This window comes from Elephas maximus, chromosome 16, assembly GCF_024166365.1.
Source record: "Elephas maximus indicus isolate mEleMax1 chromosome 16, mEleMax1 primary haplotype, whole genome shotgun sequence".
NCBI lineage: Eukaryota > Metazoa > Chordata > Mammalia > Proboscidea > Elephantidae > Elephas > Elephas maximus.
This window is the reverse complement of record NC_064834.1, coordinates 63,089,735-63,105,066: the sequence shown is the minus strand read 5'-3', so window position 1 is coordinate 63,105,066 and position 15,332 is coordinate 63,089,735. Positions and strand designations below refer to the sequence as shown.

The following is a 15,332-nucleotide window of genomic DNA, read 5'->3' as shown; positions in this document are numbered from 1 at the left end:
TTAGGCCTTCGTGCTAGGAAAAGATTTCTAAAATTTGTCTTTTTATAGCCCACGACTTTCAATGTATTTGCCTTTTTCACTGTGTTAATAAAGTTGGATCTCATCATTTCTTTTGTTTTTATATTAGGGCTATTATTTGGTGAAGCAACACTGTTCAGCACTAACACACAAATCCCAAGTTGAGATTTAGCTGAGAGTACAGGAAAGAAATTATGAGTAAAACCATGAACAGTGTCCTGGGCTACTAGGAGGGAGGATTTGCTATAACAGAACCCTAAATCTCAGCAATAGATGAAATTAGGTGTTGTCTTATGGGAGGGAAACCACTGTATCATTTACACAACTTGTTTTGGTGTTCCTAGAGTACTTTGCTAAAGCATTTTCATGTTGCAGGCACCGAGGATGGCTTGCAAGACGTCTTTCTTATGTGCTTTTTGTTCAAGAGCGAGATGTCCATCAGGGCATGTTTGCCACTAATGTGAGTGAAAATGTCCTGAACAGCAGCAGGTAAGGATCAGGATGCTGTTGTAAAGGGGAGGTGGCAGGAATGATGGTAGATGGATGGTGAGGGGAGGTTCCCTTTATTAACTTCTAATTTCTCTGGGACTCTGTCTCAAGAGATATTTGCATTTCTAAGTGTTAAATGTGAAGCTCCACAGGAAAGAGAGGAGAACAGATGGCTTTGGTGAACAGGGCCATGTGGGAATAGCAGCCTTGTCTTATGGATTAATAATTGAATACGTTTCTAACACAAAAAGCAAGATGGAATTCAGAGATACACGTATTTCCAGAGTTCTTGGTTAAGTTTTCTGTAATACGAATGCTGGGATTGAAATAAATGCTATCCAAGGGATAGGCTTGGGGGATGTCAGTGTCCCGTAGAGCCTGTCTTGCTGTAGTAATGAAGTATCAGCTATGTGGAGTTTTGCTGTACTTTACTAGTCTAAAATCAGGAGCAACAGAGGAGGAAAACGCAGTTATTTGAAACTCCCTTGGATTACTACATATGCTTCTTACTTGGTAAAAAACCTTCAAATATGTTTCATTCCATCCAGATATTTTGCCTTTTAGCTGGAATGTTAGAACTGGTTTAAGAAGGTTTAACCTTACACTTTCTTCCCTCAGTCAGGTGGCAGATACAAAACTGGATTAAACCTTCCCTTTTTCCTCACTGTTTATTGTTCTGTGCTGTTTTGAGTTGTGCCTTTTTTAAATTACTGGTTTGATTTGGAAAACATTTGTAAATATTTACGTCCTAGTTTGATTCCTCCTAGAAAGCGTTACCTGTAGTTCTTTTGATGGAGTCACAATGTAAATGAAAAATAAATGAGGTCTTCAAAAGAAAAAAAAAACAACACACACTTTGGCAGTGGGCTTTGAACACTTCTGAGTTATATGCTTAAAGGGGTAATCTTTCTCTTTCTCTCTTCTGCTGAAGTGCCACTTTGTGTCCCTCACGGCATGGGTCCCTTGCACATAGTTGTCTCCCAGGGAATTTGAATTAAATTCTTAAGTCTGCTTCCCAGATTCCTCAGGGGTTCATTGATTTAGGAATACGATATCCCTAATATTTACTAGAAAAAGCACTTTTAACTCGAAGCTCATTCTTTCATATTATCACAAATTAAAGGGAAGGTATATTTTGTTTTGTGATTTATAGCTGTATTTTAAAAAACACTGAATACAGAATGTGGCATAGAAATAATTATACTGTTTATCTTTCCGTTTCGAATCAGAGTTCAAGAGGCAATTGCAGAAGTGGCTGCTGAATTAAATCCTGATGGTTCTGCTCAGCAACAATCAAAAGCCATCAGTAAAGTGAGAAAGAAAGCCAAAAGGATCCTTCAGGAAATGGTTGCCACCGTCTCCCCAGCAATGATCAGGTATTAAAAGGCAAGGCAAAAAGCTTTCAACAAGAGCCATCCTGTTCTGAGCAAATAGGACTGAGCCATTGGAAGTTCCTTTCCTATCACAGTGTTCTTTGCCCCAAAAATGTTTTAACATTCCGATGTCAAAACCAATTCCCCATTTTATTCTTATTCAACTTCTACATAAAATAGCACTGGGGTAGGCTTTACAGAGCCTCAATCTCTGTTAACTGATGATAGCAGCCATTGTGTTCCTGTGGACATCTGCTCTAAGGGGCTAGCTGTGAGCCAAGTTTTATTTATCCATATCCTAAAGCACATTGTTTCTATGTATTCTATGTATTCACTTGTTCATTTCCTTCTGAGGTATAAAGTGTGCTATTAGAGTGAAAGGTAAGATTTTAGTCCCAAATAAAAAAAAACCATATAAATGGAATATACATAAAGTCAGCTTTTTAATTGCACAGTGGAGACACATACAAACACAAACACGCTGTGTGAGTGCGTGCACACATACACACGCACACACACACGGAGTCATTTACAAGCACTTTTAGATTTCAGATTCAAGAAATGTAAGTCAAATATATAAATACACATTTGAAAAAATGTTTCATTTCTTTCAGACTGACTGGGTGGGTGCTGCTAAAACTCTTCAACAGCTTCTTTTGGAACATTCAAATCCACAAAGGTCAACTCGAGATGGTTAAAGCAGCAACCGAGGCAAGAATTTCTGTGACTCTGTCATTCCGCTTTCCTCACGTTGGTAGTATGATATTATGGATCTTTTGGAAATGTTCTCTCGTGTACCGTTGTGCATTTCAACCCATTTGGAAGGTTTTCCCCATTTGCCATAACTGCAGTGGCTGTGTTTTGGGGAAGAGCAGCGGGGTGAAGGAGGACTACCAGCACTATTCAGGACTCCTTTTAAGCTGCTTTGCAGCCACCTTGAAAACTAGGTGAACTGTCTGTATTTTATAGAGGAGGAAACAGAGGCTCAGGTGAATAAAGAAATTATATCAGTTCACACCTAATAAGTACTTTCTAGCCTGACTCCAAAACCTGTGTTCTTTTTGCATGTTTAGGTCTGCCTCCCAGAAGACACTGAGGGTCTTCTCTTGATTACCCTTCCTCTCTCCCCAACTCTTGTTTATTTTTTGTTTGTTTCATTTTGTTTTAGCTAGTTAAGTATTAAATTTAAAGAAGTTCATATTACTGGGAAATGTTTTTAAAGAATGAGTTACTGATTAGCCAGTGTTTGAGTGATTGTAGGGGCCCTAGTGGCGCAGTGGTTAAGAGCTACGACCACTAACCGAAAGGTTGGCAGTTTAAATCCACCGGCTCCTTCTTGGAAACCCTATGGGACAGTTCTACTCTGTCCTATAGGGTTGCTATGAGTGGGTGTCAATATGACGGCAGCGGGTTTGGTTTTTTGGTTTTTTTGAATGATTCTAACTGAATATCAAGTTTCAAAGTGTGATTAATTTTTACATTTGAATTTTAAATTTGGCATTTTTCCCTCTACTAGATGAATTTGCCGCTTATATTTCTACCAGTTCATAGATCCCATATTGACTATCTACTGCTCACTTTCATTCTTTTCTGCTACAACATCAAAGCACCATACATTGCTTCAGGCAATAATCTCAACATTCCTATCTTCAGGTAAGATCAGCTTATTTTGAAATTTAAGATATGAAAAAGATCGTGTTTTAAATTTTTGTTATTTTCTCATTATAGTTTTGACACATGCTATTGTAAAGAGGGCATCAGCCTTTTTTCTCTTATAAAAGTAATACATGTTTATTGTGCAAAAATTTGGAAAAAAAAAGTACTAAGACTATCACCATTGCTTATGTGTTTTAAATGAGATACTTGTTGAACTGTGAATATTTAAACTTTATAGGCAATGTTGATCAAATGTATAAAAGGCAGTTAGGAAGGCAAGATAGCAAATTACTGTACCAGGCACTTCTGGGGAGGTGGAGTTGGGGGTAGCGATGAGGTGGGGTGGTGATGGTGATATAAAGTAAGAATTAACATACCTCTATCTTTGATCTCATAATTTAGTAGCGTTAGAAACATGTAATAATTGCAATATACTATGCAAGGGGTTTTTAGGAGAGTGTTGTGCATTCCACACAGAGGAGGAAGTATGTGCAAGGGCATGGAGGTATAAGAGCCTGGTATGGTTGGGAAATGGTAGATGATTCAGTAAGGATAGAATGGAGGCTGCATTAGGAAGGGCCAGAGGCAGGAAACAGAGACTACACAGGTGGTGAGAGCTGGATCAAAACAAGAATTTTGATTTTGTTTTGAGTTTCTAAACCAAAAGTTTAGAGTCTGTCCTTACTTGGGGAGTGACATGTTCAGATTTGCATTTTGAAAGATCATTCTGAATTAGAGGGACTTGGATCAATTTTGACTCTATTGCAATAGTTCAGGCAAAAGATAATGAATGCTAATATTAAAGACATAGAGTTATAACCTTGGAGAGAAGGGGAGAGATTTGAAAAATTACTTAGTAAGTTGAATTAATAAGACTAAGGTGTAGTCCAGATGTGGGACTAACAGAGAAGGAGGAGGAGGAGGGAGGAAAACTCTCAGGTGTTTTCGTCTAGGAAACTGGGTAGATAGTAAGGCCCCCAATGAGGAATTGATGAGGAGTAGGTTTAGGTTTAGGAGGTTTGAGAAATTAAAGTTGCAAACTTGAAATCACAAAGCATCTCTAAGTCAGCTCTGTGAATAGAGAATGAGGGGAGGATGAATCTGGAGAGAGTTTGGCGAAGGAAGTGGGCTGGCAGACTGTGCCGAGAAGGCCTCACCAGAGAGCAGTCATGCTATGAAGCCTGGTCTTCAAAGTTTGAGGAGCTCCTTCCTAATCCCTTTACTCAAAGATCTGTAGCTAGCTAGATTCATGTGGTTGACTGAAGAGATTCCATTTGTTCATGCAGTCAACTGATACTTATCCAGCTGTGCTTTAGGCGAGGGTGAACGAGATACATAATCCTTGCCTTCAAATAGTTTATAATCTAGTGAAATATAGACAAAAAACAATCAGCTATATGATACAGTGTGATACAGCTCTTCAGAAGATACATGCTCTTCCAGGGACTAGAATATCTGTCTTTGCTATCAAGGGCACCTCTTCTCAATATCAAAGGACCTGAGAAGCAGAATTACTTATCAGAAAGTTGTTGGTAGCCATGGATTTAGAATGAAGCTCTAGAGAAGCTTTGTCCCATAATAGTTTGTCTCTTGTAATCAGAATAATTCATATACTCATTCTGTCTTGACTTGGTCTCCAGCTCGGGTCTCTTGGAAGCGCTTAATAAACACTGACAATTTCTTACAATCCGACTCCCCTTTTTCTGAACTCCATGGCAGTCATTGCTTAGCTCCATCATTCCTTCAGACATGACAGAGTACAGATAGCCTGGCCTATTTATTTGCAGCATTCTTTTGTTACCTGCCAGTCTGCACATTCACAAACCACTTCTCAGGGTGGGTTTTTGTGTGTGTGTGTGTGTGTGTGTGAATGTCTCATCTCATTCATTATGAATTCATTCTGTAGGGTTTAACTTTCAAAGAGTGGTATCAAGCATTGCAGGCATCTTACCGTGACCTTCTTATACTAACTGTAAAAACCAGTTGCCTTTGAGTTGACCCTGACTCATGGTGACCCCATACCAAAATGTACACATTAGTATCACTCTGTTTGAAAATAAGAGGAAGCTGTGAGTTTAAATGTTTAGTTTAAGTATAAGAAAATTTCAACTTGATTTCGGTATTCATAAGTGCTGTAGAAAGAGACATGATGTTGGGAAATTCGTTTAATTCCTATGTATGTGTAAATTAAGCACAGTGTTGTTCCATGTTTTGGAAAGGTGGTTGTGCTGGGTTTCAGTTAGATAACATTCTCCTTGCCTCACAGGGGCACTGTCTAAGCTATCGTTACTTCAAAAATTTTTCCTGGAGAAGCTTTTGTAACATCACATTCATTTTGTAGTAAACGTGCCATGGAACAAACTTCAGAATGTGTAAGGATAGGGCTTTAAAATTTAGCAGGACTCCATAATCCTTTAGAATCTCTACCATCACCTTGGTGAGGTGACATATCATGCAGACAGCCTCCTTTTGAGTTGGAACAGATTTAGTAGAGCTTCATGATACGCAGTGACGTTCTAAAGGTCAGTGAATAATGAAAATGGCAGAAACATGTCAATAATATGGAAAATGGAAGAATGTTCACATTTTTACTCAGCAGCCCAAACAACACTTGTGGCTTATATCCAAATGGCAAATATTTTAGGGTAACTTGGATTTTTAGTACTCTTTTTACGTTTTTTCTTTGTAAATAATTCATGCGTTCTTGAATTGACAGTACCTTGATACATAAACTTGGGGGCTTTTTCATCCGACGGAGGCTGGATGAAACACCAGATGGACGGAAGGATGTTCTCTATAGGGCGTTGCTTCATGGCGTATGTACACTCTCTAATTATTCTTAAGCCATTGTGTTACCACAGAGGAAAGGAAAAAAAGGGACTTGATTGAGTTGATATTTTAAAAAAACCTGTTTGTTATCTGAGTAATTATTGCTTAGATGTGGGTTTGATGACTATTCTTTGTAATAACTAAAAGAGCATTGGATGAGCTGCCTTGTTATTATTTTTGTGAGTAAAATGTTCTGTCAGTGTTGAAATCATAGTTTTGTTTTTAGTGTTTCATTTTGCCGAGCTCATTCTAAGTTGAGTGGTTTTAAATTCATCGTTTGCTTTTCCCTTATATTCCAGCATATAGTTGAACTACTCCGACAGCAGCAATTCTTGGAGATTTTCCTGGAAGGCACACGCTCTAGGAGTGGAAAAACCTCCTGTGCTCGGGCAGGCCTTTTGTCAGTTGTGGTAGATACTCTGTCTACCAATACCATCCCAGACATCTTGATAATACCTGTTGGAATCTCCTACGATCGTATTATCGAAGGTCACTACAATGGCGAACAACTGGTAAGAGGACTGACTACGTAAACGTCTTCTTTGCTTTTCAAGTCTTTTGCTTTTAGATCAGTACCTTCAGAATTAATTAAGATTATGTTTTTGGTTCTTCCTAAGTTTAAGGCCCTGTATGAAACATGGTAGGGTGGGCCTGGTGAGTGGCTTTCATCTCATATGTCAACCTGATTGGTAGTGCTAACATGGTGCTTTCCTGCACTTGGAGATGGGGCCCCCAAAACCAAACCCAAAACCAAACCCATTGCTATTGAGTTGATTCCAACTCATAGTACCCTATAGGATGGAGAACTGCCCCAGAGGGTTTCCAAGGCTGTAAATCTTTATAAAAGCGGACTGCTACACCTTTCTCCCATGGAGCCACTGGTGGGCTCGAACCACCAACCTCTTGGTTAGCAGCTGAGTGCTTGACCCCTGCACCACCAGCGCTCCTTTTGGAGGAAGGGACATGATTAGATTTATCAGTGCTGGTCTTGGTCATGGGATTGGGAAATGGATGCACACTGTCTACTGAGTTACTGTATCTATAAACCCATTGCCATTGAGTCAATTCCAACTCATAGTGACCCTATAAGACAGAGTAGAGCTGCCCAGTAGCGTTTCTAAGAAGTGACTGGAAGATTTGAACTTCTGACCTTTTGGTTAGCTGCCGTAGCTCTTAACCACTGCACCACCAGAGCTCCTGCTGTATCTATAATGAGTGGTTATATGTGATTTTTGTTTTCCAGGGCTTATTGTTTACATGCAGATTTTAAATTATGCCTGAAGAACTGGTGGGATCATGTCGGCAAAGCAACCACAAATTAATTTGAGGAGTGGCAGTTACTTTTTAGTAATTTTTTTATTGAAATATAATAGGTACAGAAGAGTGCACAGATCATAAGCAGGTAGCTTGAATGTTCACAGAGTGAACACATCCATGTAATTAATTAGCACCCAGATCAAGGAACAGTGTTACCAGGACCCTAGAATCCCCCTTTGTACCTGCCCCCCACCCCAACCCCCATCCCTTCAAGGGTAACCACTTTAGCTTGATTTCTAACTGAATGGATTCGTTTTGTCTGTTTTTGAACTTTAGAGAAATGAAATAATGTAGTATGTGTTCTTTCTGTGTCTGGCTTCTGTTGCTCAAGATGCTTATGAGATTCATCTATGTCGTTGCATATAGTTGTAGCTTGTTCTTTCTTACAACTGCATAAGATTCCAATGTATAAATATACCACGATTTATCTACCTTGCTCTTAAGAAAATTTTCACTTGCTCCCAGTATTGGCTGTGATTGTTCTTATACATGTCTCTTGCTGACCATATGAATGCATTTGGTTGGGTATATACCTAGTAGTGGAATTGATGGGATCATAATGTATATATATGTTCAGGTTTAGTAGGTACTGCCGAACTGTTTTCCAAAATGGTTGTACTAACTTACCTCTCCTACTAGCAGCAGTATGATAGTTTCAGAGGAATTTTGTTTTGACCTATTTAGTGTGGAAATCTTGGGCTGGGTATTTATTTGAGGCTTATTGCCCCAAACCTGTCCGATGGTCAAGGACACTGGGCAATTGGTGGCTTTAAGAATTGAGTGGTAAACCTGGGTTATCATCTCTATCTCCTTGTGAAACTTGGCACTCTTCTCCTTTTGTGATATGTGTCTGTCCCTTACGTGTACCCCACTCACCCTGACTGTGTCTCAAGAGTCCATATCCTAGCCTTTGTATTCAATGTAAGGCCTATCATTGTGCCTTACATATATTAAATACTCAGTAAATGTTTATTAAACGGAATAACCAGCTCAGAAGTCACTCTGAGGCTGGGTTTGCCATTCAGTTGCCTAATGTTAGGTGTTTGGACTCTGGTGATTATCAAACCTTTTGGACTACATTTTATTTTTATCTGACAACTGCAGAAGAGCATTTCAGCCTGTTCTATGATTTTATCCTTCACTAGTTGCAGTTATAATTTTTTGAATTATGTAAACATCATGCTAAATGAATTAATGTTAAATGTTTTGTTTTTCAGTGAGTGAATTCTCCCAGTGACATGGTTGCATATTTTAGCATCATTAGCGTCTTCTAATGCTAAACATTTTTTGACAAGTCTCGGTTAATGAGTACTTTTCTTTTTTTATTTAATGTTGTCTTTTTTTATGCTTGCATAAATTTATTTATTTTTTATTGAACTTTAGATGAAGGTTTACAGAACAAACTAGTTTCTTATCAGTTAGTACACACATGGTTGTATGACACTGGTTAACAACCCCATGACATGCCAACACTCTCCCTTCTCAACCCAGGATTCCCTGTTACCAGCTTTCCTGTTCCTTCCTGCCTTCCAGTCCCTGCCCCAGGGCTGGTGTGCCCCTTTAGTCTTGTTTTGTTCCATGGGCCTGTTCAATCTTTGGCTGAAGGGTGAACCTCAGGAGTGACCTCATTACTGAACTGAAAGGGTGTCTGGAGGCCATACTTTGAAGGTTTCTCCAGTCTCTGTCACTCCAGCAAGTCTGGTCTTTCTTTTTGAGTTAGAATTCTATTCTACATTTTTCTCCAGCTCTGTCCAGGACCCTCTATTGTGATCCCTGTCAGAGCAGTCAGTGGTGGTAGCTGGGCACCATCTAGTTGTTCTGGACTCAGTGTAGTGGAGGCTGTGGTGGATGTGGTCCATTAGTCCTTTGGACTAAAACTTCCCTTTTGTCTTTAGTTTTCTTCATTCTTCCTTGCTCTGGAAGGAGTAAGACCAGTGAAGTATCCTAAATGGCTGCTCACAGGATTTTAAGATCCCAGATGCTACTCACCAAAGTAGAATGTAGAACATTTTCTTTATAAACTATGTTATGCCAATTGAGCTAGATGTTCCTCGAGACTGTGCCCACAGCCCTTAGCCCAGCAGTTCGGTCCCTCAGGGAGTTTGGATGTGTCTATGCAGCTACCATGACCTTGCCTTGTACAGGTTGTCCTGGCTTCCCCAGTATTGTGTACTGTCTTACCCTTCACCAAAGTTACCAATTGTCTATTAAGTGTTTTTCCATTCCCCTCCTCCCATCCCTCTAACCATCAAAGCTTGTTTCTTTTTGTATGTAAAGTTTTTCATGAGTTTTTACAGTAGTGGCTTCATGCAGTCCTTTTGTGATTGACTTATTTCACTTAGCTTAATGCCCTCCAGATTCATCCATGTTATGAGATTCTTCACAGATTCATCATTGTTCTTTATCATTGTGTAATACTCCATTGTGTGTATGTACCAGTTTGTTTATCCATTCATCCGTTGATGGACATCTAGGTTGTTCCCATCTTTTTACTGTTGTGAACAATGGTGTAATCAGCATGGTTGTGCATATGTCTATTTGTGTGATGAACCTTATTTCTCTAGGATATATTCTTAGGAGTGGGTTTGCTAGATCGTATGGTATTTCTATTTCTAGCTTTCTAAGGAAGTGCCATATTGTTTTCCAAAATGGTTATATCATTTTGCATTCTCGCCAGCAGTGCATAAGAGTTCTGATCTCCCTGCAGCCTCTCCAACACTTCTTATTTTCTGTTTTATTGATTCGTGCCAGTAATGCTGGGTTGAGATGGTACCTCACTGAGGTTTTGATTTGCATTTCTCTGATGGCTAGAGACCCTGAGCATTTCCTCATTGTCTGTTGGCCACTTGAATGTCTTCTTTGGTGAAGTGTCTGTTCATTTCCTTTACCCATTTTTTAGCTAGATTATTTGTCTTTTTGTTGTAGAAGTGTTGGATTTTCTTGTAGATTTTAAAGATTAGACCTTTGTCTGATTTGTAATAGCCAAATTTTTTCCCCCAGTCAGTAGGTTCTCTTTTTATTCTTTTGGTGAAGCATTTTGATGAACGTAAGTGTTTAATTTTTAGAAGATGCTAGTTATCTAGCTTATCCTCTGGAGCTTGTATGTTTTTGGTTGTGGTTTGTACTCTGTTAATGCCATGTATTAGGGCTTCTAGCATTGATCCTATTTTTTCTTCTATAAACTTCATAGTCTTTATATTTAGGTCTTTGATCCTTTTTGAGTTTGTTTTTATATGTGGTGTGAGGTATGGGTCCTGTTTCACTTTTTTGCCAATGGACAACCAGTTTTGCCAGCACCATTTGTTAAAAAGGCTGTCTTTTCCCCATTTAATGGACTTTGGACCCTTGTTGAAGATCAGGTGACCATAGATGGATGGATTTACACCTGGGTTCTCAATTCTGTTCCACTGGTCAATGTATCTGTCATTGTACCAGTACCAGGCTGTTTTGACTACCACAGCTGTGTAGGAGGTTCTGAGGTCAGGTAGTGCAAATCCTCCTACTTTATTCTTCTTCTTCAGTAGTGCTGTACTTATCCAGGGCTTCTTCCCTTTCCATATAAAGTTAGTAAGTTTTTCCATCCCTTTAAAGAATGTTGTTGGTATTTGGATCAGTATTGCGTTGTATTTTTAAATCACTTTGGGTAGAATTGTCATTTTCACAAAGTTGAGTCTACCTAACCGTGAGCATGGTATGTTTTTCCATTTAGGTAGATCTCTTTTGGTTTCTTTCAATACTGTTTTGTAGTTTTCTTTGTATAGGTCTTTTACATCCCTGGTTAGGTTTATTCCCAAGTATTTTATTTTTTGGGGGGGCTATTATAAACGATATTGTTTTCCTAATTTACTTTTTATCATTCCCTTTATTGGTGTATGGGAATCCAACTGATTTTTGTATGTTTATCTTGTATCCTGCTACTCTGCTGGATTTTTCTATTAGTTCTGGTAGTTTTCTCCTGGAATCTTTTGGGTTTTCTATGTATAGAATCATATCATCTGCAAATAGAGACAGTTTAACTTCTCATTACCAATTTGGATGCCCTTTATTTCTGTTTCCTGCCTTATTGCTTTAGCTAGGACTTCCAATATAATGTTCAGTAGGAGTGGTGATAAAGGGCATCCTTGTCTTGTTTCTGTTCTCAAGAGGAATGTTTTCAGCCTCTCTCCATTAAGAATGATGTTGGCTGTTGGTTTTCCATAGATACCCTTTATTATGTTGAGAAATTTCCCTTCTATACCTATTTTATTGAGAGTTTTTTATCAGGAATGGGTGTTGGATTTTGTCGAATGCCTTTTCTGGGTCGATTGAGATAATCATGTGATTCTTTTCTTTCCTTTTATTTATGTGGTTGAGTATGTTGATTGATTTTCTAATGTTGAACCATCCTTGTATACCTGGTATGAATCCTACTTGGTTATGTTTTTTTGATATGATGCTGAATTCTACTGGCTAGAATTTTGTTGAGATTTTTTGCATCTATATTCGTAACAGCCCCTGTTCTGTAATTTCCTTTTTCTGTGGTGTCTTTGCCTGGTTATGGTATCAGGGTTATGCTGGCTTTATAGAATGAATTTGGAAGTCTTGCTTCCTTTTCTATGTTCTGAAATAGTTTGAGTAGTACTGGTATAAGCTCTTCTCTGGATGTCTGGTAGAATTCTCCAGTGAAGCTATCTGGGCCAGGGTTTTTTTTGATTGGGAGTTTTTTTTTTTTTTTTTTAATTACCTTTTCCATCTCTTCTCTTGTTATGGATCTGTTCAGATTTTCAACATCATTTTGTATTAGTTTGGGTAGGTAGTGTGTCTCTAGAAATTTGTCCATTTCCTCTAGGTTTTCAAATTTGTTGGAGTATAGTTTTTCATAAATCTCTGTTATGATCCTTTTTATTTCTGTTAGGTCTGTTGTAATGTCCCCCATTTCATTTTTTATTTGGGTGTTTTGCATCCTCACCTGTTTTTCTTTTGTCAGTTTAGCCAGTGGTTTGTCGATTTTGTTGATCCTTTCAAAGAACCACCTTTTGGTTTTGTTGATTCTTTCTATTGTTTTTCCATTCTCTATTTCATTTATTTCTGCTCTGATCTTTATTATTTCCTTTTGGTGGCTGTGGGCTTCTTTTGATATTCTTTTTCTGTTTGTTCAAGTTGTGTAGGTAATGTTTTGATTTTGTCCTTTTTTTTTGATGTGTGCATCTGTTGCTATAAATTGACCTTTGAGGACTGCCTTTGCTGTGTCCCAAAGGTTTTGGTGTGATGTGTTTTCATTATCATTTGATTCTAGGAATTTTTTTATTGCATCTTTGATTTCTTCTATTACCCAGTTGTTTTTTAAGCAGGGTGTTTAATGTCATCTTTCTCAAGATGAGCCTTCCATTTCTATTAAAAAAAAAAAATTCTTTGGATGACATAATCCTTGCATATATGTGAACTTTATTTCTCATTGTGTTATTCTTTCAAAATCTGGTTTTAGGGCAAACCTAAGAAGAATGAGAGCCTTTGGAGTGTAGCAAGAGGTGTTATTAGAATGTTACGAAAAAACTATGGCTGTGTCAGAGTGGATTTTGCACAGCCATTTTCCTTAAAGGTGAGTACCTGTTGAAATGAAACAAAACCATGTGAAAGCATTGATGTTGAGTTAGGAGTCTTGGGCTCCAGTTCGGCCTCTAATACCACCTTTCTTTGTGATCTGGGGCCCCTCTCTCTTCTCCCATGAAATGAGGACTCTGACAAGAGCAGTGCTTCCTAAATTTTTCCTTTGAAGTATGACAATTGACAAAGAAGAGTGACTGTCCGTCCTTGGGAGGTGTTAGGCCCAACATTTCTTGCTATTTTATTTTTAAAATCATGGGAGTTTTAATTTTTTCTTTATAATATATATAGGTGTTTCATATTGTGTTTTAAAATTGGTTTTAGGGAAAATTTCTCAAAACACTTGCCCTAAAAGCTTTGGGTAAAATTGACAACCTAGAATGATACTCTATCCTGTTATTTGTATCATAGTTCTTAGATTGTATGCTTAATAACATTGTGTGAATCATATTTGACTTTTTTTAAAGTTAGCTTTAGGATACAGAAAACCACTTCTTATGCTCCATAAAAATATCTCATTTTATAAACAACTCCTTTTTTACTTTTTGAAGATTAAATAATATTTTTCTGTTAATAGGAAAGTGAGAATGAATGATAACGTTGAAATTTTTTTTTTTTCCCCAGGAATATTTGGAAAGCCAAAGTCAGAAACCTGTGTCTGCTCCACTTTCTATGGAGCAAGCATTGTTACCAGCTATACTTCCTTCAAGGTAGGCTTACAGAAATTTTTATACCTAGCTATACTACCAAATATTTGTGTTTTTTTTTTTTTGCATTGCATAGAGAAATAGATATACTTTACTAAGATCCACTTTACAAAAACATGCGTGTCATGTTTTCACTTCTGCACTTGAATAATTTTTTTGTCTCAAAGGGTATTGAAATTACTTGTTTTCATGTTAGTTTGGAGGTCTTTCGTTATTTGTTATTATGCAGTTTTTTTATGTTAATCATGTAGGAGTTCTTGTTTTATTTATACTTTTGAAGTTTGAACTGCTTTTGGTAGGAACTTAGATTATGCATGTTATATATAAATGCAACATGTAAAAAAGCCTTGTTATTTGAATTTCTCAGAATTCAAATTGATTTAGTAGAGACATTGAATATTAAACCCTTTAATATGTGATACGTGTAAGTGTTGAATTTTTGGAAGTATCTTAAAAAGTATCTTGTTTTATACATTCTTTCTGCTAGTGGATTTTAAATGTACAAAAACTATTTATTCATACTAAATAATATGTTTTTTAAATGTTATTTAGAAAGTTAGAGCCAGGAGAACATGTTAAGCAAAATAAAATATATTATGGAGAGAAAACACACACATACACACACACACACACACATAGAAATAATCTATTCATGGTTTAAATTTAAAACATGTGGTAGTTCTAAACAAAAGTATGTATATATAAAAAAGAAAAGTATGTATAGCATTTATATATTAGTCTCATATAGTTTGATTTGTAAGAGTGTGGTTTGTAGAAGCCTGATTTTTTTTAAAAAACTTTTCAGACTCAATGGTGCTGCTGAAGAAGGTACAAACACGTCCATTAATGATTCCAGAAATGCAACAAAGGAATTGTTTCGAAGGAGGTTGATTGCAAATCTGGCTGAGCACATCCTATTTAGTAAGTTGAATAGCAAACGCTAATTCTGCAGTTCAGATTTGGCATGGTGCGATGCAAACCATACAGGTTTTGGGATCTGCAAGGTTGGGTTCAATTTCTGGTTCTATCACCTAATACCTGGGTGGTGATATGTAGTTATTAGGAAAAAAGATGATGTTGTGGAGGTTTGAGATGATATGAGTAAAGCATCACACATGGTCCCTGACATTGAGTAGGTGCTCATGTAGTAGTAGTTCTTGTGCTTAAAAAAGACTTAAAAAAAAATTTTTTTTTAAAGGGTATTGTCAAAATGATTTGTTGCCTTTTTTGCTCATGAATCTGTTTCTTTGAACTAGTATTACAATATCTAATACTTTCTCTTCTAATCCCAGGCTTATTTTTATTTAGCAAACATTGAGTGGCTAATACGTATTAAACTTTGTTTCAGCTGTAGGAAAAA

The 15,332-nt window shown here is 37.5% G+C and overlaps 1 protein-coding gene across 2 annotated transcripts in view; it reads left to right on the top strand.

Moving 5' to 3' along the window:
- The window catches only part of GPAM (glycerol-3-phosphate acyltransferase, mitochondrial), a 74,031-nt gene that overhangs the window by 46,340 nt on the left and 12,359 nt on the right, over positions 1 to 15,332 (top strand). For both annotated transcript variants that reach the window (XM_049855589.1, XM_049855588.1), the window contains exons 5-13: positions 394 to 507; positions 1,737 to 1,883; positions 2,495 to 2,591; positions 3,397 to 3,533; positions 6,253 to 6,352; positions 6,665 to 6,877; positions 13,147 to 13,260; positions 13,890 to 13,975; positions 14,778 to 14,893. In XM_049855589.1, the coding sequence (XP_049711546.1) occupies positions 394 to 507; positions 1,737 to 1,883; positions 2,495 to 2,591; positions 3,397 to 3,533; positions 6,253 to 6,352; positions 6,665 to 6,877; positions 13,147 to 13,260; positions 13,890 to 13,975; positions 14,778 to 14,893 (1,124 nt within the window). The remainder of the gene's footprint in view (positions 1 to 393; positions 508 to 1,736; positions 1,884 to 2,494; positions 2,592 to 3,396; positions 3,534 to 6,252; positions 6,353 to 6,664; positions 6,878 to 13,146; positions 13,261 to 13,889; positions 13,976 to 14,777; positions 14,894 to 15,332) is intronic.